This window comes from Pleurodeles waltl, chromosome 10 (genome assembly GCF_031143425.1).
Source record: "Pleurodeles waltl isolate 20211129_DDA chromosome 10, aPleWal1.hap1.20221129, whole genome shotgun sequence".
NCBI lineage: Eukaryota > Metazoa > Chordata > Amphibia > Caudata > Salamandridae > Pleurodeles > Pleurodeles waltl.
Window position 1 is genome coordinate 121706522 of NC_090449.1, and position 24876 is coordinate 121731397.

General features: G+C 42.7%; 1 protein-coding gene across 1 annotated transcript in view; it reads right to left on the bottom strand.

Annotated features, from left to right (window-relative positions):
• The window catches only part of GRIFIN (galectin-related inter-fiber protein), a 106460-nt gene that overhangs the window by 13099 nt on the left and 68485 nt on the right, over positions 1-24876 (bottom strand). Inside the window, exon 2 of the mRNA XM_069209206.1 lies at positions 11095-11174. Within this exon, the coding sequence (XP_069065307.1) occupies positions 11095-11174 (80 nt within the window). The remainder of the gene's footprint in view (positions 1-11094; positions 11175-24876) is intronic.

Here is a 24876-nt window from a genome sequence, read left to right on the forward strand (position 1 = left end):
TTTCTAGAACGTCAGCAAAAAGTTGCACATTTGAAGACAGGAGGGGGCTCCGTCATAGAGGAGGAAAAGACTAATCCCCAGCAGGGAAAACACAACGGCCCATATTTATACTTTTTTAGCACCCCATTTGCGCCGCTTTTTGACGCAAAAATGGTGCAAACTTACAAAATACAATTGTATTTTGCAAGTTTGTGCAACTTTTGCATAAAAAAATGACTCAAATGCGGCGTTAAAAAAGTATAAATATGGGCCAAAGTATTACCATCTGTAGATTATCAATGAGTCCAGCACAAACAACTGTTATTTCTCACATTGTGAACACCCTCAGGCTTCAGGCTGGATCCAGAGAATATTTCCCCAACAATTCTCTAGTGTACCAGGACGTTGCATCGAACGAGTCCACGTTGACCCCATCCCACCGGGAAAGTAAAGCTGGAACCACATACATCCACCATCCCTGTCTGCTGACATCAGTTCCTTTCTTTCTGCACCTTTGGATAAAGATCCAGAGCACGCTCCCTCAACTTTTCTGTGGATTGACATTTCGTCCAAATTTTCTGACAGTCTGCAAGGTATAGGTCACCTTCAAAGACTGCAGGATTTAAACCCTGCAGCGACTGTCACAAACAGATGTCTATGACAGAGCCACAACAAGTTTGGCTCTGCTGTCTGAGTTTGTTGCACAACTCCAGGTCTTGTGGGGACTGCCTCAGGATGAATCTAAAGGCATTACAGGAAAGCAAAGGCTGTCACTACTCCGCCAAGCACTGTCAGAAAAAGCATAAGGGCCGGAATTGTTCGAACTCAAGGATGCCGACCCATTCTTATTCTTGAAGCCATTCTCAGGAATGGTGCTCATCACTTTCAAAGTCACCAAGTAAGTCTAAGTCAACGAAGAAACAGAAGAAGTCAAAGCATGACTCTCTATCCTCCTGCCACTGTCATCAGGAGAAGTCGCTTGGACGAAAGGGTGCCTCTAATCGCAGTCCTGATTGTCTACCACAGAGCTTATCCCACAACTTATCCTGATCCAACACAAATTTATGGGCCCTTTAGCAATACCTTAACAAGTCGAGGCCTTCAAGGAGACTATGTTGTGCATCTCTAGCATCCTTCTGATGCCATCTGGTGTTCCTGTGAGCCAGAAGGGACAGAGGACACCTTTGGTCGTATTACCATCGGCGGATCTGTCCTTGGCTCTGTCTGTGCCTCATGAGCATTTTGGGGGGTCCGCCCCAACTCTGGGGCCAACACTCATGCTAACTTTCCAACCAATGCCGAGATTTGCGCCAGTCCCTCACGTGTTGACAGTGATGCTGCATAAATGAGGAGGAACCAATTCTTCTTTAGTACTCTAAAGTAAATACAGCACAACCTTAGCCAAAGTCACACCCTCATCATCCTCAACCACAGCAGCACCAATTAACCAACAGGCTGATAGACAAAACCGACCTGCTACTGGAGATCTGCCTTTCCTCCTACAACATCTTACGCTTGTAAGCCTTGTGTTCCAGGCATCGACTAGCAGACTACAACCCAAATTCATTTGCTACTACAGCTCCTTATAGGGAATCCAAATGACTGGAGGCATTCGTAAAGTGGATATTCTCCAGTCACACCATCTGCTCAGTGAATGGCAGTTACCTCCTGGTACACTATTCACATGTGTTATGGCACGTGATTGGTGAGATCTTACCAACAGTCCTTGACAAATTCCACACCAATATTGCTCAGATTATACAAAAAGTTCAAGATGGATTGAAAAATATCCTCTCCAGGCTGTACCCCACCAACTGCTTGGGCAGGGATTTTGGTACCAGCGTTGTGCTTTGATGCAACACTAAGATGAGATCCATAGGCGTCTCTAGTGATGTACAGTTGTCACTTATGAACATGCCATTTGATGGCACCAGTCTCTTCGGAGACAAGACTCAGTTCTTGAACACTTCAAAGAGAGCAGTGCAACAGCGGCATGCTTCCCTGGCATTTCTGTGCCTATGTACTGGTATCCCCTGCAGTTTCTGTCCTTTTATGGCTTTAGAAGCTCCTCAACAACAGACCCCGACTTTTTGAGGTAGGGGTCAGAGATGTGAACGTTTTTACGTTTTTTAACAACAAAGTCCAGGCCCTGCCCCTCCCGCCACCGCCATCAAACCACATTAGCTTGCCTTCAGTGGCATATAGCCATCCCAAAGGAGGCAGGATAAGTATTACCTTCACAGATGGCAAAGCATCACATTGCGCAGATGGGTGCTTCAAATCCGGCAGCAAAGCCTGCATTACCATTCCTTGCCACTCTACCACATTTACCACCTATTCCAGAGAGGATGTTGGAGGACCACTTACCCGTCTACTGGAAGTAAGTCCAGACTTTTCAGACAAAGGAGTCATTGAGAGGGTCCTGGTGTTGGAAACAGGGAATGGATGTTACTCCTGCTTTTTCCTGGTTCCGAAGAAGGATGGAGGCCCTTTTAGCCTAATTCAGATTTTCTCCCCATGAACTTCCTTCACCAGAAGGACGAATTCAAAATGTTCACACTTGCCAAAGTTCTATCTGCCCTGAATCGAGGGTACTGGGAGGTGGTGTTGGGTTTGCAGGACACCTATTTCCACATCCCTGCAGTCTCACAGGCGCTTCCTGCATTTCAAGGTAAGCCACAAGCATTTTCAGTTTTCTTGCCTCTACCTTTCCTGTCCAAAGTTCAGAAAAAGATCAAGAATGCCCAGGAACAAGTTATATTGGTTTTGGATTACGCCAGGAGATTGTGTTCCAGAAGCATCTGTCCATGAGCATCTTTTCCCTTATCATGTCGATGCTTCAGGAGGAGCTTCTGTTGTAGCAGTCAGTCAGGCTGCTACACCTGGGCCTGTGTAACCTACACATCTAAGCGTGGAGACTGAGTGGAGAAAGCTGACTGCTTTCAGCCTCCTTCTAGAGGTAGTGGATGTTATATTGGCAGCCAGACATCCATCCACAAAAAACAACTATGTTAGATGTTGAGTGAAGCTTGTGGCTTGGTGTACTGCAAGTCCAATGTTTGATGTGTTGTTGTTTGTGCTAACTTTGCCCCAGCGGGTTAAAGGATATTTATCTGCTTTGTCAACCTTGTTTTATTTTACTATATCAACCAGCATTGTTTAAATCACTGTTTGGGATGTGTTTTCTGAAAGGGTACTCCACATGTTTCCACCCAAATCTTTTGTGATGCCACAGTGGGACCTTAATTTGTCTCATATACTTGATGTGCACCCCATTTGAGCCAATGTGCAGCTGTCCGCCGCGTCTTGTCACTCTGAAAACAGTCTTTCTCATAGGGATAACATCCTCATGACACACTAGTGAGGTGTAATTGCTGTCTGTCTAGCAACCATGTACCAGCTTTTTTACAGACTAACTGGTGCTGTTGGACACGTGCTGCATTACTCTCCAGGGTTGTGATGCCTTTCCATGGGGTACAATCCATCAACCTTCTGGCATTCCGTGCTCCACCTTATCCCATGAAAGAGGAAGAGATGCTCCATAATTTTGATCCCAGAAGACCTTTCAGCTCCTACTTCGATCACTACAACCACCACTGGATAAACAATCAACTCAATGTGAGGTATGCAGCAGCCACAAAAGGCACGGCAGTACCAAAAAGAACCATTTCAACATAGATAGTCTGCTGCATCACAATCTTTTATGCATTGGAAAAGAACCAGCCCCAGAATGCTTGAGGGTTCATTCCACCAGGGCCAATGATACTACCATTGTGTTGGTACATGGAGTGCCTGTTTAGGTCATCTGTTGTGTGTCAGTTCACATGTTCATGAAGCACTACTGCGTTAATATCCTGGTCCATTGGGAGGAACATTTTACCCATTCTGTCTATTAGGACTTTTTAGTATCAGTCATTCCATCGACCTATCACCTTGAGAGTTACTGTACTGGTATTTATTCACATGGGAATTATCTGTAATTAAAAGTATCCATCTGAAGAACAAGTTACTCACCTTCTGTAAGGCTGCTTCTGGTGAATACTCTATTAACTGCTGATTCCTCATTGAGCCTGGTACCTCTCTGTTCTGAAGAATGGACTCATTCCTCCATCTTACAAGTGTCCTTAGAGAACTGTACATTGTCAAACCTGATCACCCAATGGCTCCACTTTCAATATCTCAGACAATGTTAGGAACGAAAGTAACATCAGTGTGTAATGGTGGTGGGTATATGGTGGTTCGTCTCTTGTAGGGCAAGTCAGAGTTGATGAGCAGACACACAAAGCCACCTACCAGGTATGATGAGGCTCCCCCATGGTAATGGGGATGCCTCCCTAAGAATGACACAGATTTGATTCTGAGGAGTGACTGCAGAGCTTCTTTATTAATCTCTTGATACAGTGCCCGGCATCAGGATGTAGGCATACATGAGCATGATGACATCTCACATGTCACACTATACACTACACTCGTGATCGAGGGGATTACTGGAAAAAAATCTGGATTTAGTGTGGCACCTGGGGATAGTAACGTGGAGCGGTTAGGTAGTGTATACACGAGCAAGAGCTCAAGAGCTTGTTCGTTCGATATATTATAGGATGTTACTAGTGACATATGAAAGAAATAGGCAGAGATTTGCTTCTAGATGTGTCCTTACACAAATTTTGAATCATCTTTGATCTTCAGAGAGGTCATTTTTCAGGGGCTCTAATTTGAGGTTTTCCAGTAAATCATAAAATTGAACTTGGTACCGTTTGCAGGAGGTACAAAAAGATTTGCGAATTGACTGGATCTGGACCATTGAAACCGGATCCTTCCCTTTTACTTAGCTTAGTGTAGAAAAATATATTTTGAATGGATAGTGACAAGAATGTTTTTAGAAGATGTGTTTTTGAATTAAGAAAGGTATTTTTGATCAAATTTTAACTTGAATTCAAGTCTGAAAATTCAACAGCGATATCAGCATTACCTTTTTCTAATTTTAACAAAGTCAAAGGAAAGCAGAAACATTTTTAAGAGCAGCTTTTTGAAAAATGTTTGCAAATGTTGATGACTGCTATAACACTTAAAAATAATGCAAACAAGAAGTTCTGACTGTGGACTTTTAGTTAGAATAGCAATTCCTAAACTCTGGTCTGTGGACCACTGGGTGTCGACGATGCATACTCTAGGGGTCCAGTACTGTTTAGAAAATTAAATCATATTAGCAGATTAATAACATGGATGCATATTAAAAAAGCAAAATGTAAAACTGAAAATTTTAAAACGCTCTTTAAATTTAGATGAAGTTGAAATTGGATGCTGAAAATTGAATTGGTTTCCAGGGACTGATTCATGTGAGCACTCTAACTACAATAAACAATATTATGGAAGACTGGGGTCCTCAGTTGAAACACAAGTATGCGCTAACAAAAAAGATGCATTAGAAGCAAAAAAAGACAAACCAATATGCTAGAGTCTTTTTTGAAAAGCTCCAAACTTCCTTTACAAATTCAAAATTTTGACTATATTTTCGAGGTTCAAGTCATAGAAAGTGCTTGGGTGGCGGTCCATGGCTTCCAATAGTGATTCCATGTCCACAGAAGAACCCCTGATTTAGAAAATATCAACAAAACAAAATGTTATAGCTTTTCCCAAACGTTCAAAATATTATAGCATCCTTCCTGGGGGTGTTCCTTACTGGACTGCAGTTCCTTACTAGACTGCATCAACGCTAAATAACCAAGCATTCGTTGAGCCTCTCATTTCCAAGAACCAGGGTGCCAAGAATAATTATTGTTTGGCAAGTGTGTGGTTTTTTTTTATATTGAATACTCAATTCTAGTATGTGCTCCAATAAACATGCTAAATTACCCTAAGGTCTGGTTGGATGAGAGCTCATGGTGATACCTGTGGCATGTTTTCATAATTCATTGCAAAGAGCAACCGACATTAAATCATGGAAATAATTTGCAAACGTTTTCTTTAAAAGTTTAGCAGCAGACATCGAGGCATGTATTGACTGTTAGTTCCTGCTATTACAGCTCTGTCCTGGAGGCAAGTATACTTCATTGTTGACCCAGGAAGTGCAACCTCCGACACTTGCGTGCATTTGTGGGTGTTACCGAGCGTGCACATGTGTGGATAAGCAGACACCTTTTTTCTTTTAGTTTTTGGTGCCGTCATAGTATTGATTCGGTGAAAGGGACCCCCCTCCATACCAGGGCTAGCTAAAACAGCACCCACTTGAATCCAAAAAGATGGCACCATTGTCATGAAGACAGAGATATGGAAATGTCTCGCCAGTCACATGTTGAACTCTACTGTGATAACCATTCATTCAAGGCTCAACTCTAGCACTTGGGGCGATCATGGCTAAGGTGACCACCTTGTAAGAAAGCAAATTCAGGACAGTGAAAGTAGAAATTCAGAACAAAGGGTCAAAATTCAAGACAAAAATTCAAGACAAAAGGTAATTTTGACAGACAGTACAAGCCAAAGTAGTTTTATGTTCTTTGTTTTAAAAATTGGAGTGTTGAGCAAACAGTCACATATGACTGGACAGATTTAAAGATGAGAAAACTAGTAAACAGACTTGACAGCCAACATACGGGGCAGTTTTCTCAATTCTACCCCAGTACCATGAATGACAATGTCAGAAGCAGCACTCTGTTGCTAAACATAGGCTTAGAGTTCACAGGCAGAAGCACTACTAGATCGTCTGAAAAAAAAAGAAAAATGATGGCGAGAAAGGAGGAGAGGGCTATATACTGAGATGAAGAGACAGAAGTTTTGAACAGTGGGAGTGAACAGTGGGAGAAGGGCAAAGAAAGTGAGGATCTGCAAGCTGAGAAAGAGCAGATAATGATGGGAAAAGAAGGCAATAGAAGATGTGGCAGAGAAAGGAGCAAAAAACAGATACAGGAAGGTGCTGAGGGTGATAGAAAGAAGACTGAAAAGAGAACAAAATATAGAGGGGCATATACAAGGCTGAGGGAACTAGGGAGAAAGCATGTGGGGGGGTATGAGAGGCAGAGACAAATGACAAGGTAGGAGACAGAAGGGAACGGCAAGAGAAAAGGGAACTGGGAGATGAAGAGGTTCATTAGGGAAAAAATAGAGAGATGATGTGAGGGTTCCACGTTGTAACTTGCAAGCCAGACCTTTCAATACCATTTCCAGTGCACCATATCTTTGAAAATATGGTGCTATTCTGCTCTTTCATGCGACACAACACAGCAACTTCACCTGCTGTACTGTGTGAATGTATAATGGAACAATGTGTCCTGGAACCATGCATGCCTAAACAACGCGGTCGGAACAACGACCATGTTGTTACCACGAATGCCTTTACCAAGCATGCCTTAACGATTTTTCGTTGTAAAGGCATGCCTAGTAAAGGCATGTGTGGGACTGCATGCATGGTTCTAGCATGCGACCCCTCCCTGCCCCATGCCCAGAAGTACCCCACCCCTAAAACTAAAATTACCCTGACCCCCCACCCCACTCCTAAAAACGAAAACAACCCCAACCCCTCTACCCCACCCCTAAACCTAAACCTACCCTGACCCCCACCCCACCCCTAAAAACTAAAACTAAAACTACCCTGACCCCCCATCACTGCCTCTAAAAACGAAAACAATTCCAACGCCCCACCCCGCCCCTAAAAACTAAAACTATCCCGAACCCCACCCCTAAAATCAAAACTACCCGACCCCCCAACCCCATCCCTAAAGCTAAAACTACCCTGACCCCCACCACAATGCTAAAACAACCCCAACCTCACCCCTAAAAACAAAACTACCCAGTCCCCTCACCCCCGCTCTTAAAAACTAAAACTACCCCGACTCCCCCACCCCTGCCCCTAAAACTAAAACTACCCGACCCTAAAACTAAGACCACCCGACCCCCCCACTCCGCCCCTAAAAACTAAAACAACCCCCACCCCGCCCCTAAAACCTAAAAAAACCCTGACCCTCACCCCGCCCCTAAAAACTAAAACAACGCTGACCCCCCATCCCCACTCCTAAAACTACCGGACCCCCCAATAGTAAACCAACCAGACCCCCTACCTGCCCCTAAAACTTAAACTACCCCAACTCCCCACCCGCCCCTAAAAAACAAACTACCTCACCCCTACAAACTACTCCCAACCCTGCCCCACCCCCACTTACCTGACCGCATCCTCTCCTGATGCTGACTCCCTTTTTCTGTGCCTTAACCAGGCATGTGCGTTGTTCAGCACATGCGTGGTTAGGGCAGAAAAATTGAAGTTGTTGTTCACGCAAGCGTTGTTCTGCTTGCGCTGTTCACAACTTCGTTGTTCCGGAATCATGCTTCCGGGTGTTTCCCGTGCTGTGTTGTTTGTACAGTGCTCTGCAGCCTTTTGTCTAGGGTGTGGCATACGCTTCAGAATCACACACAGAGCTTATCTTTTTCTCTAAATTTCAGGTGTAGGGAGAGAGTCTAACATATTCCCAGTTCATGTGCTAGTTGCAAACCTGCAAAACGAATGCCCAAACTCTTCCAAGCTACTCTCAGGCTTTTAGAGATCCATAAAGAGGAAACCGAGGCCGCTCAATCCCGGCTCAGCATCTGTATACACTATGGGGGTCATTACAACCCAGGCGGTCGGTGTTAAACCGGCGTTAAGACAGCCAACAGGCTGGCGGTCTTACTTTGGGGAATTATGACCATGGCGGTTACCGCCATGGTCATCCGCCGGTTTTCCGTTCCGCCCGCTGGGCTGGAGGCCTGGGTCTCCAGCCTGGCGGCCGTCACTATTCCGCCAGCGGTATTTGGACCCGGCTTACCGCCGTGGATTTCCAGCGGTTTGAACCGCCATGAAATCCACGGCAGTAAGCACTATCAGTGCCAGGGAATTCCTTCCCTGGCACTGATAGGGGTCTCCCCCACCCCAACCCCGACTCCCTCCCCTACACCCCCCACCACCCCTGCCACCCCCCAAAGGTGGCAGGGCCCCCCTCTCCACCCCGACCCCCAACATCACATCACCCATACCCACACAACACGCACGCAGGCACCACCTACACCCTTACACGCACACACGCCAACATACATGCCAACATCCACACACACAGTCAGACATACACGCACACATCCATACAGACATACCCACAGACATACACGCACTCATTCCCATACACACAACACCCCCGCAAGCATACACGCACTCACACACACCGTCTACATACACACACACACACACCCCCATGCACCCACACAACACACAACAACCCACCATCCCCCTCCCCTAACGGACGATCGACTTACCTGTTCTGTCGATCCTCCGGGAGGGGACGGGAGCCATGGGGGCAGCTCCGCCGACACCACACCGCCAACAGAACACCGCCACGGTGAATCACAGGACGTGATTCGCTGGGCGGTGTTCTGTTGGCGTGGCGGTGGAGGTGGAGCAACCTCCACTTCCCCGCCTCCCGCCAGTATGGCTGTTGGTGGCTCACCGTCGGTAAAAGGACGGAGAGCTGCCAACGGTCATAATAGGCCGAGCGGAAAACCGCCACCACTGGCGGTCTTCCACACGGCGGTACCTCAGCGGTCTTCAAAAAAGACCGCCGAGGTTGTAATGACCCCCTATATTTCTGGGCAAGTACTAGGTGCTGTCACTGAGGACCTTCCACCTTCAACTCTTTTTGGAAGAAACTGGCAGTAACATGGAAAAAAGAGAGGTAAGCTCATCATATTGTGGTGAAAATCAGTTCTCAGAATTAAAATAACTGACAGAGGGCCAGCTCTGTCACAAGTGGAACAGCAGCTAAGTAAAGGGCTTGGCTCACATTAGAAGTGTGGAATAGAGCGGTTGCACAGTACAGTTCATGGGCTGGGTGACATTGTAGCAGTGTCAATGCTATGTTTCATTGTTTCCACATCAGAAGTTCCAATGACTGACTGACACACAAATGTTTTGTGAGGTCAATCATATCTGATAAGTATTTACTCCTGGAGGTAGCGCAGATATCCGCACAATGCTGCACTGGCATCAGTGCAATGTACGTAATCTGTATAAAGTTGTGCAAAATTGCTCCAGCGTTGCTGCAGTGAATGCAATTCGACGCCAGAAGGCGACTGACTTTTAAGATGATAGATTCATAACAGTGACAGGCACTGGTATAGTGACTCTGGAATTGCACTGCTGTAAGAGCAGCAATTACATCTTTATGGTTGCAAGTGGAGTGTCACTTTTCCCATTTTTATTTATCGAAAAATATCATGGTATAACATAACTAAGGCTCTCAGTTCTCCGTTTTTACTGATTTTTAAGCATTAAAAACAGACAGAAAATCCATTTGTTTTCCTGTCTGTTTTTATGTTTCAGAGTGGATAAAAACGGAAATTAGGCTAAATTTTGAGTGATTCTAAATGCTCCTAGTCGTGACTGCCAAGCCAATACTAGTGTGCAATGACAGGAAAGAGGGGTACTATACTAGTTTCAGCCTCATTTTTTCACAAACCCCAAAACAAATGCGGATAAATTCAGATAAAATTATCAAAAAATAAATGTGGATAAATCCAGATGGAAACATCAACAAAAATAAATAACATAAAACCGGGAGCCCCAAGCAATGACAGGCGGAGAAAACAATGAAGCAATGTCTCTTATTTCAGAGTAAAACCTTATTGAAGATATGCATATTCCCCTATGGTGAGCATTACTTGTGTCGCAGAAAAAAGAAAGGTTCAATTTTTTGTTCTCCATAGAAAAGAAAGCCGAGAGACCGGGTGCACCAAAGCAAAGCCGTAGTGATATGGGAAAGGGGACGGGGCTATGCTGCACTGCTAGTTGCATCCTCACTTTTAGAAAATGGATAACTATTCATAAAGAATCAAGGCAAAATGTGACAAAATTCTTATTAAGGACGTCTTGCTAGCTTCTCTGTCCTGGTGACACTAGTGCTATTGTTACCATTTGTTTCCTGAACTTCTTTACAATGGCAGTGCTTAGCGTTTCCTAAGACATTCGGTGAAAATGCTGCACATAGTCATTGGCATTCGGATAGATAGATAGATAGATAGATAGATAGATAGATAGATAGATAGATAGATAGATAGATAGATAGATAGATAGATAGATAGATAGATAGATAGATTCCTTACGAGTTCTCACTGGAGGTGGTCTCTCCCTTAAGAATAAGACTCCATCCTGGGCAGATTCCATCTGGGCAGTAAACCTCACACTGTAAAGACAGAGAAATAAGACAATAAATTCCACAGCAAGTCCAATATCTTGAAAGGTTTTTATATATCTGAAAGGCTGAATAGATGTTATGCTGCTAGTTGCAGGTTTTCCAAAACAACAGTTATACCTGAATTTCTAAATCACCAAGTTGATTCTGCTTTTGTCCAGAGTGGCCATCATTTTTATGTTTGTCTATTAGTGTCAAACTGTAGTCTCAAATACGTTATAAAAAGAATACACCACAGGAGTCTGAAGTCAAGTGCCAAATTTGTGCCAGTGGTTGCCAGGAGGGAGACTAGCAATTATTTTTAGGGACTGGCATTTAATTTTCCATATGAGATATTTACAGAGTGCACAAGAATGAAAACAAACAGATGGGAAAGAGGACGGAAGAAAAAGACAGCAAAACTGTCACAAACAGTAAGAAGGAACCTGCAAGAGCAAGAAAAACGGACAGCGGGTGTTTGCAGTGATGTAACAAAGGCCCACCCAACCCCTGCGATGTGTGGGGGGGGCTGAGTTCCAGGGGGCAACTTCAGCACAATACCCTGGCCTGGCCTGAAAGCTCCCAAGTGAGTCCAAAGGGGGGGTGGGAGCACTCCATGTACTTTGCAGGGGGGTGGGCTCAAGTTTCGTTATCTCACTGAGGGTCAGATTTACTAAAAAGTGGCGCAACGTGGTGCTGCACCAAAATTTCCAGCGCTGCACCACTTTAGAAACGCAGGGATACATCATATTTACTAAAATACGGCGCATCCCTTTGTTTCCCCCTGCACCGGCGCTAAATGTAGCTGCCAAGACCAACATACGCATCCTTGCGTTTATGTGCAGGAACGTATCCCTTCCTACACATAAACAATCTACAATGGTGATTTGGCACTTCTATGTGTGATGCAGAAAACAGCACACATAGAAGTACCAAATCGTCATTTTTGAATGATTGTTTATGTGCAAGAAGGGACGCCTTCTTGCACATAAATAATCATGCATAGCCTTTTGCTCTTTCTATGTGTCCTGCAGAAAGCAGGACACATGGAAAAAGCAAAAACGAGGACGAATAAAAAAAAAAAATCCTCCTCTTTGTGCAGTGCTAACGCCGCCCCAGGTGTGGTGTTAGTTTTTGGTGTTGCCACAGATTTATGCCTTCTTGTCAATCTGGGGCTTCGTCAAAAGCAATAGGTGTTGTTGTGGAATGCCCACAGCATCATTAACATATCATCCAAATCAGCGTGTTTAACATTTTAAATCTGAAAGGCTTGTTTGTTTCGGCTTTTCACGACCCAAATCCAAAAGGAATGTTTTATTGTATTGTTTTCATATATCAGAAATCATTCTGGTTTCAGTCTAATGAGCAGCTCATCAGCTTATTCCTCTTGCAATCAATAGTCACTGACTCATTGAAAGTAGCACTCAGGCAACCAGGCTACCAAAACAAATGGCTACAGGATCCGCAAGCTCCTCTGCTCTCCTCGCGCTAATCAGAATCATATTAATTACCCAAAAGGTAGACACATAGACAAAGTGGCTTCTGTAGTAGGAGGCAGCTTTCTCTCTAGGGAGGAGTGCTTAGGACTAGCACACTGGTCTTAACCTGGTGACTAGTAGAGGCGGTCCCCAACTAGTTTGACATTTAAATCATTTTAAAAGATTAATAAAGCATGAGTGCATAAAAAAGCGATGTGTATAATTGAAAATCGTACAATGCTCTGTAATTATGAAGGAATACGAAACTGCAGACTGAAAATTAAGTTTGCATTTGCATCTTGACTGGTGGGATAAGTGCAAATACAGAATCTAATATGGAGGGAAACGTTCTTAACCACGCATTGTAAACAATGCAGAGGTTTCCCACCAAGTGTAACCATGCTTGCCGGAACAACGCATGGCTTTTTCTGTGCTTTAACCACGCATTTGCTAAACTACGCTTATGTGTGGTAAAGGCACAGAAAGAGCCAAGCATTGTTTGGGATGGGACGCGGTGAGGTAAGTGGGGCTGGGTCAGGGATGGGGGTGGAGTGGGTTAAGGGATTGGGATTGGGGTGGGTGGTGGGTCAGGGTGGGTTATTTTCTTTTGAGGGGTGTGGTGGGGGGGGGTTGAGTATTTTCTTTTAGGGCTTAGGGTAGAGGGGTCGGTCTACTTTTTTTTAATGGGCGGTAGTGGGCTGTTTGTTTTTTTTTTATTTAGGGCTTAGGTTGGGGGTAGGGTAGTTTATTTTTAAAGGGGTGGGGAAGGTTTAAGGACAGGCGGGAGGAAAGAGGCGAGAAGAGGGGGAAGGATCAAGAGAGGATGCAGTGAAATAAGTAGGGTTGGGGTAGAGTTAATGGGTAGTTTTTAGATGTGTGGTGGATTGAGGGCTTAGGTTGGGTGGGGGTGTTGGGGGACTTTAGTTTTTAGGGGCAGGGTTGGAGGGGGTGGGGTAGTTCTATTTAGGGCTCAGCGCGGGAGGGGGGTTAGGGTAATTTTGCTTTTAGGGGCAGGGGATGGGGTTGGGATTGTTCTTGTTTATGGCAAAGGGTGGGTGAGGAGGGTCAGGGTAGTTCACTTATTAGGTGGAATATTTTAGGGCTCATGACGGGTGGGGAGTGTTGGGGTAGTTTAGTTTTTAGGGGCAGGACTGGGGGTGTTGTGGTAATTCTTTTTTAGGGCTCAGGGGTGGAGGAGTCAGGGTAGTTTTTTTTAAGGGTTTAGGGTGGTTCGGGTTACTTTAGTTTTTAGGGGCAGGATGGGGGGTAGAATCTTTTTTTTTTAGGGTTGGTGGGGTGTCGGGTAGTTTAAGTATTTGGGGTGGGGGTAGTTTTGGGCCTCAGAGTGGGTTGGGGTGTTGCATGAAAGAACCACACTTGCTGTTTCGCATGCCGTTTCTACACATGCCTTTACTAGGCATGCTTTTACAATGAGATTCGTTGTAAAGGCATGCAAGTTAAAGGCATGCGTGGAAACAACACGGTCGTGGTTCTGACCGCGTTGTTAAGGCATCCGTTGTTCCGGCATGCACGGTTCCATCTTACAACCTAATATGGACGATGGGTGGTCTCAACTGAAGCATGGGTATGTACCAACAAAGGGGGAGCATGAATTAGGAAGAACAAGTTGTATGATAGAATATAGCATATTGTTTCATCTGTTCAAAATAAAAAGAACTGATTTTTAAAAGCTCCAATCTTCCTATTAAAGGTAAAAAGTTTACTTTTCTATTTTTATGTTTGTGAATTAAATAAAGTATTTCAAATGTTTTGCTTTTCTTTGAGCTATACTTATTTTTCTATTTTTGTGTATTGTTTTGAAGTTGATATCATAGCAATTGCTGAGGCCAAGGTGTTGGTTTTCAGTAGTGATTCAGCGCTGGTCTAAAGAACTCAAAAAGTTAAGAGTCACTGGTCTAGCAGAATGATAAGGGGCAATTATTGGCTTATACTTTACATTCCTACTAGAACTATGTTTTATAATACCTAGAGATTACAGGGGTGAAAGTCAAGGAACCTGATGTGATTTGCTGGCTGCTGTTTTGACAGTCCCTGGTTATACCATTATTCTTTATCCTATATCTATGGATAAATCCATAAACTTTTTGCCTTATAATGCAGTTGATCTAATTTCCAGTGCCACAGGAAGACCATGTGTATGGCACTACTGGGAGCAATTTCACTATTTGCCTTATAGGCACTGGAAGGATTGGTGTAATGGGGTGTTGCTGTCCCCTAAATAACCATGATGAGTTTCAGAAGGAGAATGAGCACTAAAGATGCCTTAATATTATGTTTTTAGCTTTCATATTTGCTGTGAATTCAAACATAGAAGTTAAATGTCAAGCTATATCTTCTGAAAAGTGCTGCTTATTCTTTTAATGTGGAGATTGGTGCATACATTTTTCCTCTGACTGTAAAGTTAAAGGATTCAAAGTTATAGGACTTTGTGAAGTGAATTATCTGACAATCTTGCTGGGTACAGAGTGTGTAAGGAAAGACTGTAGGATATCTGGATTTTCTAACACACAACAACACTTAAATACCTGTAAACACCTGTAAATGAACTGCACAAATACTTCAAAATATATCTGCAGTTAGGAAAGCACAAACGAAGCACATTTTTTGGAATTCCGAAGTGTAATGTAAACAATATTAATAGTATCAAAGCATATCAAGACAATTTTACTGGTGATGTGGAAATAAAAAATAATTGTCTGACACTCGATTTCCAAACATTATTTGTGCTTTGTTTATTATTATCAGTAAATCTGCATGTCAATGCAAATGTTGTGGACATTTTAATGGAAAATGAGATGTCTGTATGTAGCAGTCCACTCCCACATCATGCTGTAGTAATATATTTGAAACAGTGTGCTCCGAAATGCACCACCAGCTATGTACCACATTCTTTCAACTCTCCTGCTGAATGGGCATGGCCTGTTTGCTGTTCTGTTTTTTGAGGGAGCTTGGGTGTTTCACAATGATATGACCTAAGTGATGTAACATTGATGGCAGCTCCCTCACTCTGAAAATTGATCCAGCACCACTGATTTGCCTTTGAACAAAGTGGTTTATTGGCCTTCCTTGATTTCCATTACTTGTTTTGAACTTAGTACAGTGCATTTCAGCGTTGCTTTGCATTGCTGTCATGTGTTGTTCAGAACATCACATGATTGTGTGGAACTCAAGCCGACATCTCATCTACTGAGGCTTTGCAAATGAAATGCCTCATTATCTGGTGTGCATGCGAGCACTGGTGCCTTAATGAAGCCCATGTTGCTTGTCTTTGCCAGCTCTAGGAATGTGTGCTCTGTCTGAAATTGATTTAAGTATGCAACAAGTCCCAGTGCTGTGGCATGCTACTTGTCTGTTAACTACTCAACAGCGGTGCTCAGATTCTTTCAAGATTCAGAGAAAGTCATTTTATCAAGTATTATTAAATAGTTAATTAGAACAACACATTTAAAATAATGAAAGATCTATCTATTTATACTTATGACAACAATTACTTTACATTAATTTAATATATAATACATTTACTAATAAGCTATGAATGTTCACAATAATAACCATAAGAGAAGTAAAGAGAAAAATTAGATCTGTTCACCCACTCCTCCGTCACTAACAATCCCCAACAGAAAGCATCCTAGAATGTTACTCTGCTTGATGAAGTCTGCTTGGGATTTGAGATATATTGAGACATCATTCCCAAGATGACCTCGTGAAATGTCAAGCAGTTCTGGACTGATCACCCTGTCTAGAATGAATCATGAGTCAGGGACAGACTGCAGCACATATTAGAAAAGAACACTACTCATTGACTGTGTGGACTTCTACTTTTATTTTACAAAACTGCTTACTCGTTGTGTGCTTGGCAAAGCAATACAACACTGCCAAAGGTCAGCTTCTTTTGCCCTACCTAATAAGAAAGATATTAAATATGTTCTTCGTTGGTTTTGTAGTTTGAGGCAGCAACAGACAGCTTACAGAAGGGACTCGTTAATGTTGCAAAACCTACAGCATGCCGAAGGATTTGGGTTTATTCAAGTTTGCCATAGATTCCCCAGAGAAAAAAGGCCAGACCTTAACCTCAGTAGCTTAGATTTACATTGAATATGTCATGTATGCCATTGTACTACTGGTGAGAGATGGGCATAATATTTTGGGTTCTACTTTGTTTCAAGTATTCCTACATTCAGAGCTCCACTGTTACAATAACAGCAGGGGTATGACTTCTACTCCAAGATATCAATGTTTGTCTTTCTGTTTCTCTCTGTTCATTTTAGAACATTCTACTTTCAGTGAGCAGAATGTTCTAAAAGCCATATAGCCCTTCTGCTTCAGATTGTTCAAGTTGTTAAGTTACTAAAAGCCTTTCCCATTGATAAAGGCGCAGACCTTTAACAGCCAGATAGCTCTCAGCAGGGGCCTCTATATAGAATTATAGATGTGTAACATTGAAATCACATGGATGTTTTTCACTGAGGAGGTCTGGGTGACATCAAATAGAAAATGAGATGGAAGCTGGAGTTGTCTAGATTTCTCTCTCTCTACTTTTACTATTAGCTTGTTGGCTTATTATCCCCCAACTTTGAAGTGTTTGTATTGCAATGGATGAGGGACTATTATACATCTCAAAAGTACACAGAATCCTCACACTTTAAATTTATTTTTTTGCAAATTCCTACAATGTATGCAGATCACCATTCATTTCTGTCCAGCATTCCACAGTGGGAGGCTTTTTAAAAATGTTTTTAGTCCAGCTTTACATTTTGCCAGCTGAAGTGTTATGTAGATAAACCATAATTGGCAAAATCAATAGGTATAGCTTTAGCATACCGACACAAAGCATGAATATATTTTATATGTGTACTCTTGTACATCAAAGATGAGAAGAGGTCATTTAGACCTCGGTGGTGGGCCTGTGATGTCACCAAGTCTGCGGAATAGCTTTCACTCACTGGCTTATGCAAACCACCATAATATGAGATTCTTGAATGTGTACTGGGGATCCCACAGCCTTTAGTCCTGTGGTTGCACAGAGGTTGTCACAGTGCTGTGGTTACAGAGAAAGCACATGAATACGCCTGCTTTGCCAAACTCTAAACTCTAAATTAGGCTTTTGGACTCATACTATCCTTTGTGTTTCTTAGGGCCAGCAGTCACTTCTCAAAATTGAGGATATGTCTCAAGGGAACAGTCAGTCCTATTGGATTGGAAACAATCTTGTGATGGAAGTCAGAAACTGCCTATGTGTGACACTAGCATCAAAAATGTCTGATGAAGGATTGAATACCTTTGATGACATCAGCAGATGGGATAATTAATCTAGGCTTAATATCTATAGTATGGAAAAATCAAGAAGATGAACACAAATGCAAGTAGTTTAGTTCTAGCAGAACAGCCATGAGTTGCAATTTTTAACAGATATTCACCCGAAAAACAATTACTCCCTATCAAGACATGATATTCTCAGTATGTTGCAGAAGGCAGAGGACATTCCCCATAACAGGGGTAAATTGCACTAGATAAATGAGGCTGTTCACAAACTAAACATTGGGATGTATCCGGAGGGGGCAACACTTATACCACATCCAAAGTAAAGTGTCAGAATTGGCTGAAGACATCAAGGATCAATTATGTGAGCTTGATGGCCAAATATAATAAGCAGCAAGGTTTGGATAATCATTACTGATCACACATTACTAGAGTTTTGGGATCCCTAAAAGTGGAATGGCGATCAGGATTTAAGGATTTTCACAAGAGCAGATGCTGGAGCCTTCAATGACTCCACAGTGAAGATGGACATATACTTTAATCTCCAAATGATTAGAGAAACTGAAAAAAGTTGACAGAGTAAAGAGGACCAACAGCAATCACACATTTGAAGCCAGGAGTGTGTAGGGAGAGAATATAGATAGCGGTTAGACACAAAGGTAATCTGATTATACTATTTTGTTACTAGGCAACAATCAGGACAGTGATGAAAGGGCAAATACAATATTAAAAAGTAAAGTCAGTAGTTCAGAGCAGATTTAGGAGCCTTGTTACCTATGAAATTGAAATGGTGTTTAGGCAGAGGCTCCTCATTTAGGAATTTTTAATTCACTGAGAAATAATGCTGGTAAAGTCACAGAGAAGTTTGAAGTTTTGGCGAGAAAACCAAATGCAGAGAACCTGTAGCCAGTCAAGGATTTTTTAAGCATGGGTAGACAAGACATATAAAGGAAAAGGTTAAAGCGAATGTGTAGAAAACCCCTTACCTTAATTTGGACTTGGCACAATAAGAGAACTTTTGAGATGTGACAGATTTCAGGAAAACAGACATTGTTATGAGGAAGGTTGAATGTATTGACACATGTTCACAAACTTTATTGTAGACAATGTTGAAGATTTTTCTTGAAAAGTGGTAGCATTTTTCGTTAATAAAAATGAATGAATACTGCACTATGTACACAAGTAACAACCCTAATGAGTAATTTGCAAAGTTACTTGGAGTAAAATACAACATTCAATAATTTGCACAAAATACTTACTGATTTTCATGTACATCACCCACTTGAATCATTTATTAAAAGATATGCATGGAAATATCTGAAAATGTGACAGAAATCATCATTTGTATTGAGGCTCTGGAGCACTTGTACTATTCACGTTTTGCTCATAAACGAGATGCCAGTCATAAAGGCTTTCTGAACATTTCGATTAGGGACTGGACACTAAGAAAGTCTGTTGAGTTCCACTATTGATTGCCCAAGGAACAGGTGTCTTCGCCCATTAACAACAGTGCCATCCTCTACTGAAAAGTACACATGAAAGGTGTGAAATGACTTCATAAAAAGCCCTGAGTTAGTAGGAAAAACTTACAAAGAATAACAAAAAACCTCCTTGGCAATCCTGTAGCTCTTGACTGAAGGTGAAGATTAATTATGACTTCATTGGCAGGGTACCAAACTCCTTCTGATATTAGGGAACAGGAGAAAGCCAAGTAAGACTATCCAGAAGTAGTTCTAGTAGCAGTTCCAACTGCTAGAAGCAAAATCCGGGAAAAGATATTAGCAAGGTGGCAAAAGTGTCATGAAAAAAAGAGAACAAGTGTTGTGATGCACACTTCTTTTGGAAATGCCTCCTTATAGATGATTCAAAGAGGAACTAACACTACTGGAAAAGGCTATATATTATCTTTAATTTGGAGCCTAGAATTAATTTCTATGGACAGATCACCATCTTCCAAAAGGCAATTTTTAAGGCTTAATCACTTTTCCTTCCTAAAACTCAGATGAAAGAGAAGACCATGGGCCCTCATTATGAACACTGCGGTTTACAACGCCGTATTCATGCTGGCGGTCTTTCCAGTGACTGCCAGCCCCCTGGGACTGCACCGGCCGTATAATGGACATTCCTCTGGGCCGCCCGCCGGCCCAGAGGAATGCCTGGCCGGGACATTGCAGCTGCACCCGTCACGAAGATCACTGCCCGTAAATCAGGCAGTGACTTGCGCGACGGGGCACTGCATAGGGGCCCCTGCACTGCCCATGCCAAGTGCATGGGCAGTGCAGGGGCCCCCAGGGGTGCCCCGGTGCACCCCTTCTGCCAACCTTTCCCTGGTAGGTTAACCCACCAGGGAAAGGCTGAAGGCAAAGTGATCATTATCCGAGGGGCAGCAGCGCTGGCCTGTCGTATAATGATGCCGTCCACCGCCAGGCTGCCTGTCAGAGGCAGCCTAGCGGTGGAGGAGGGCCACCTATGGTGGGCCTCCCTGGCTTCATTATGTGGCGGTGTGGGCCGCCATGCCGGATGGTGGGATTTCCCACCACCGCCGGCATGGCGGCCCACACCGCCACGTTCATAATGAGGGCCCTGTTTGGTATCATTTGCCCAACATTAAATTCCGCAGCCCCACTGGCACCCTTTACTTCTGACTTTCCATTCGGCCCCTGCAGCACCCTTCTGGATATAGGTGAACACATAAAAGGCATTCAATGCACTGTTCATGTCATCTGGCAAAATGCTGCCTGACAGCGCAAGGAGCACCTCATCTTCACCTGAATGTGATTAATCACTGCTAATCTTTTTGCACAAAAGTCACAAGGGCCATGGCATTTTCTTTCAAAACTAGTTTCCTAAGCTCCACTTCACATGAATAATTCTTAATGGACAACCTATTTGGTCAGTGAACTACTACTGTGCCTCCTTAGATCAATTGGAATTTGAAGTCAGGGAAAAGAGGAGAAAAGGTTTGCTGCAGTTTTGTAAATTATGTTTGTGTTTTGCCCATTTTAGATTATATGCAAACCTTGTTCAATGTATGCTCATCTCCATTAAAGTAAGACCTCCTTTTAGAAATCAGTTCCTAGGACTTAGAACACGCTTCTATTCCAGTACTACCCAATGGCTCTATTACTAGAATCACTAGTAGGCGTCGCTGCCAGAAACACATAGCTATAAAAGAATTAAACACTGGATAAAAGTATTGACAAAACAACATCTGAAGCAATGGAGTTCTAATGAATATTCTACAGCATAGTGCTTCAATGAAGATCCCGAGGCTGAGTCATTTGAGCAACTCCCTTTTGCAATTGATCTTGAATTAGTAGATCTTAACCCATGAGAAACTGAGTGGAGAAGCAGTAGATATGTTGAAATCGTTCCATTGAGAGTATGGGTGACAGAGGTCAATGGAGAAGGTGAACTAGAATAAAGACCTAGTTGCCTATAGGTTCCCATGAGGTACAGTATTTATTGAAAGAACCTCTATTTGGAATATTTAATGGAAGATATACATGAGATGCTGTTCTAGCTGTTCAATATATAGCACTTTCACCTAACATCTGGTATTGCCATGTCATTGAACTGGTCACCATTTATCTTCAGATCTGGGTGAAATGAGGGTATGCCCATGAAACCGAGGTATGTGAGATACCGTTCTACACATGGTGAAGCATCCTTACAGCAGTAAGGGTACACATTTGAGTGAGAGGAACCTGGAAGGTGCAATTTCTCATCACTGGGAATCAAGGACAGGTTGCACTTCAATGAGACAATGATAAGTCTGATGCTGGTACCATATCTAAGATTAAAGTACTTACCTGATTTCCAGGAGGGCCGTATCATCACGCAGAATGATGCCAGGTCATAGAATGTACAAACATCTAAGAAGTGAGCTGTAGTTTAGGGCTGACCAGGTGCCTCCTTAGATTGAGATATGCACATGGCACGAGGTTCTGTTAACAGCGAAAGTGTAGTATATTGTCCTGCCATTCTCTAAGGTTACCTGTGTGACTTCAAAGAAATGGTGTGGGTGCACAAAGCGATAACTAAAAACAATACATAGACAACACAAGGAAGTGAACTTGCTGTTTGGCTTATGTGAATTCTGGATTTAAATCTCAAAAAAGAAACTGCAGAGCAATGCAGTGTAATTGCGCTAATTGAGAGTAATGGGCAGCCACAAAAACACATACTAATACATAATTTACCACTACTTAATATCCTCGTGTTAAGTGCCTTTGGGTACTAAAGTACAGTTTTATTTTGTTAATTAAAAATTAACAGAGCGAGGCTATTGTTTATTCATTTATTGGTCCTGCAATATGGGGAGGGGAGGGGAATCATGGAGTGTTTTGTGATGGAAGTGATATGAGATCATTAATACAGCCTGGCTGAGAACTGTGCAAATTTTAACATCTAGGGCCAGATGTATCAAAAAAGCCTTTTGCGATTCGGAAATAGCGATTTTTAAGAAATCGCTATTTCTGAGTCGCAAAATGCTATGTATTATATTTGCGATTCGGTAATAGCGATTTCTTAAAAATCGCAAATGCCATTACTGAATCGCAAATTGCGATACAGACCCCATTCGCACCTATGGGGCTGTCGGCCCATATTTGCGAATTTTTTGCATTTCCCAAATTGCGAATTCCTAACTGGAATTCACAATTTGGGAAATGCAAACTCCAGGGTGCTCGGGCCTAAGGCACCCTCTGCTGCACCCCAAAACAATTTTGGAAGACATGTAAGGTGCACACATGCCAAAGGGGCATGTGTGCGTTACATGTCAGTTTTAAAAATGCATTTTTAACGCGTTTTTAAGATTTGCACATGGTTACCACCAAGTTCAACTTGGTGGTAATAGCGATTCCTTAATGCCCAATTCGCATTAAGGAATTGCTTCATACATGTGCTTAAGAAATCGCAAATAAGGATTCCTTATTTGCGATGCCGCATTTAGAGAATCGCAAATTATGATTCTCTAAATGGGGTCGGAATTTTTAGGAGGTGCTTTTAAATCACAAGTTTCTAAGTTATTGCTGAACAAAGCAGCCCCCCCTGAGGTCAGCGCCCACCAGTCCAGGCCACCCGGTGCGGCAGCACCGCTCGCACCGCCCTAAAGCCGGCCCTGGGTGTATACTATAGTGAACTGGTCGGTCATATCACTGTGAGGCCTGTGTTGGATGGGTGTGTGGGTTTGGGGGGGTTTAAAGGCCAACCCTCGGGGAGTGGCTGGAAAACAGCTGCCTGTTAGACCACATGTATGCATCCAGAAGGACACTACTGAGTCCGAAAAGTTTTGTTTATTAATTAACATTCATACAGCTAAATCTGAAAAAGAGTGGGTTGCTTCAGCCTTTTTCTTTTTCTAAGCCACAATCCAGAGCTATTCAGCTGTCGGCTTCTTCGGAACAAAAGCAAGATAATGCTCCCTTGAGACCACATCACATCATGAATGCATTTCGCGATTGTTCGGTCTGCAAACAAACAATGCTTTTTTCTTGCGTATTAATCTAAGAGGCGTCTAAAATGAGAACATTATGCCTTATCTCTGACAAGAGGAGCAAACAATATCTGTCACTGGCGCAGAAATGCCTGCTCCTGGGAATAATCAGTGCTGATTGAGTGTCAGCCCGCAGACTTCACTAAGTAAAGGGCCGGCATCTGTGTCTGGGCTACAATCGGAAAGCTATGAGCTGTCCCGCGTGCAATGCGGGGAGGATCATTTGTGGCCGCAAAATCTAATTAAGGAAAATTGAACTACTTCGAATATGAAGTCGTTCAATTAAAGTTATGCAATATCGTTGGCTATTGAGTAATGTTAAATAGTCCCACACTGAAGGCCGAACAGTAAAAATGCATCGATCCGCGGTTGCAGAGCAGCTTTGAAGAATTTTATGTCTGGGACGCAAATGACCTTGTAAGTAAAAGAAGCAGTAGTTGAACTACGGCCTTGATTGGCTAAACCTCTGGGGCGTGGTCAGGCCAAGGGATGCTGAATGGAGGCAGAGGGAAGTCGAGAACGTAAGTTAGTTCCTCTAGAGGAAGACGTTTCCCACTTGGGTTGAGTAGCACTATTTGTAGAGGGTGCGCTGCAATGTCCTCCCAAGCGCGGGGCACAAAACTTATTTCAATCATTATTTTCACAAATTGGATAAAGTTGGTATAGCTTATGTATAAACCATGAAAACTATTAAATACAGACTATTATTAAATATCATTATTCTAAATATTGATCAAATAAAAACGTAAGCATACAGTTCAATCACTTCCATTATACTAAAGGCATGTTCTTAATATGAAAGACTATTTCAGGACAGGAATATGGCTTGTAATGTCATACGAAGATTGTCTTATGGCAACAATGTCAACTCTTGCTCTGTAAGAGGTAATTGATTTGTCTAAAACTGTATTCAGTGTCTATATGGAAAATTCCAAAACACATCTTTAACATTCCATTCAGCAGAAGTGTCATCATGTTGTGTGAAAGCGGCTATGTGGACACATAATAACCATACTTTTACCATAATACTGCTGTTAAATAACCAAACTTCTTCGCAATGGATGTATTGGTCAATCGTATGCACAATTTCGACTTTATGTTTCAATCATTTTTATAGTGGCTTAAAGCATATACAACGGAAGGACACACCCACTTAAAATACAATTTCAACTTTAATGTCGGGGTTCCTCTTTTTTCGTTCCACCAATGAGTTGTGTTAAACTATCATGAAGAATAAATATCAGTTTTCTGTGAAGCGTCTTGGAATAACTAGTTTGTGCCCTTCTTCTCCTCGCGAAGGTGTTTCTCGAGTGCTCAAGAAGTGCATTAAATGACACATAAAAGTGTAATTTAGTTTAATAAACATGCCCAAAGACTCTGGAATTATGTGTCAGTGGTGGTCCAAATTATGCGGCAGAGTTGTCAAAATTATGTGTTAAGAAAAAGCAAATTATGCAGA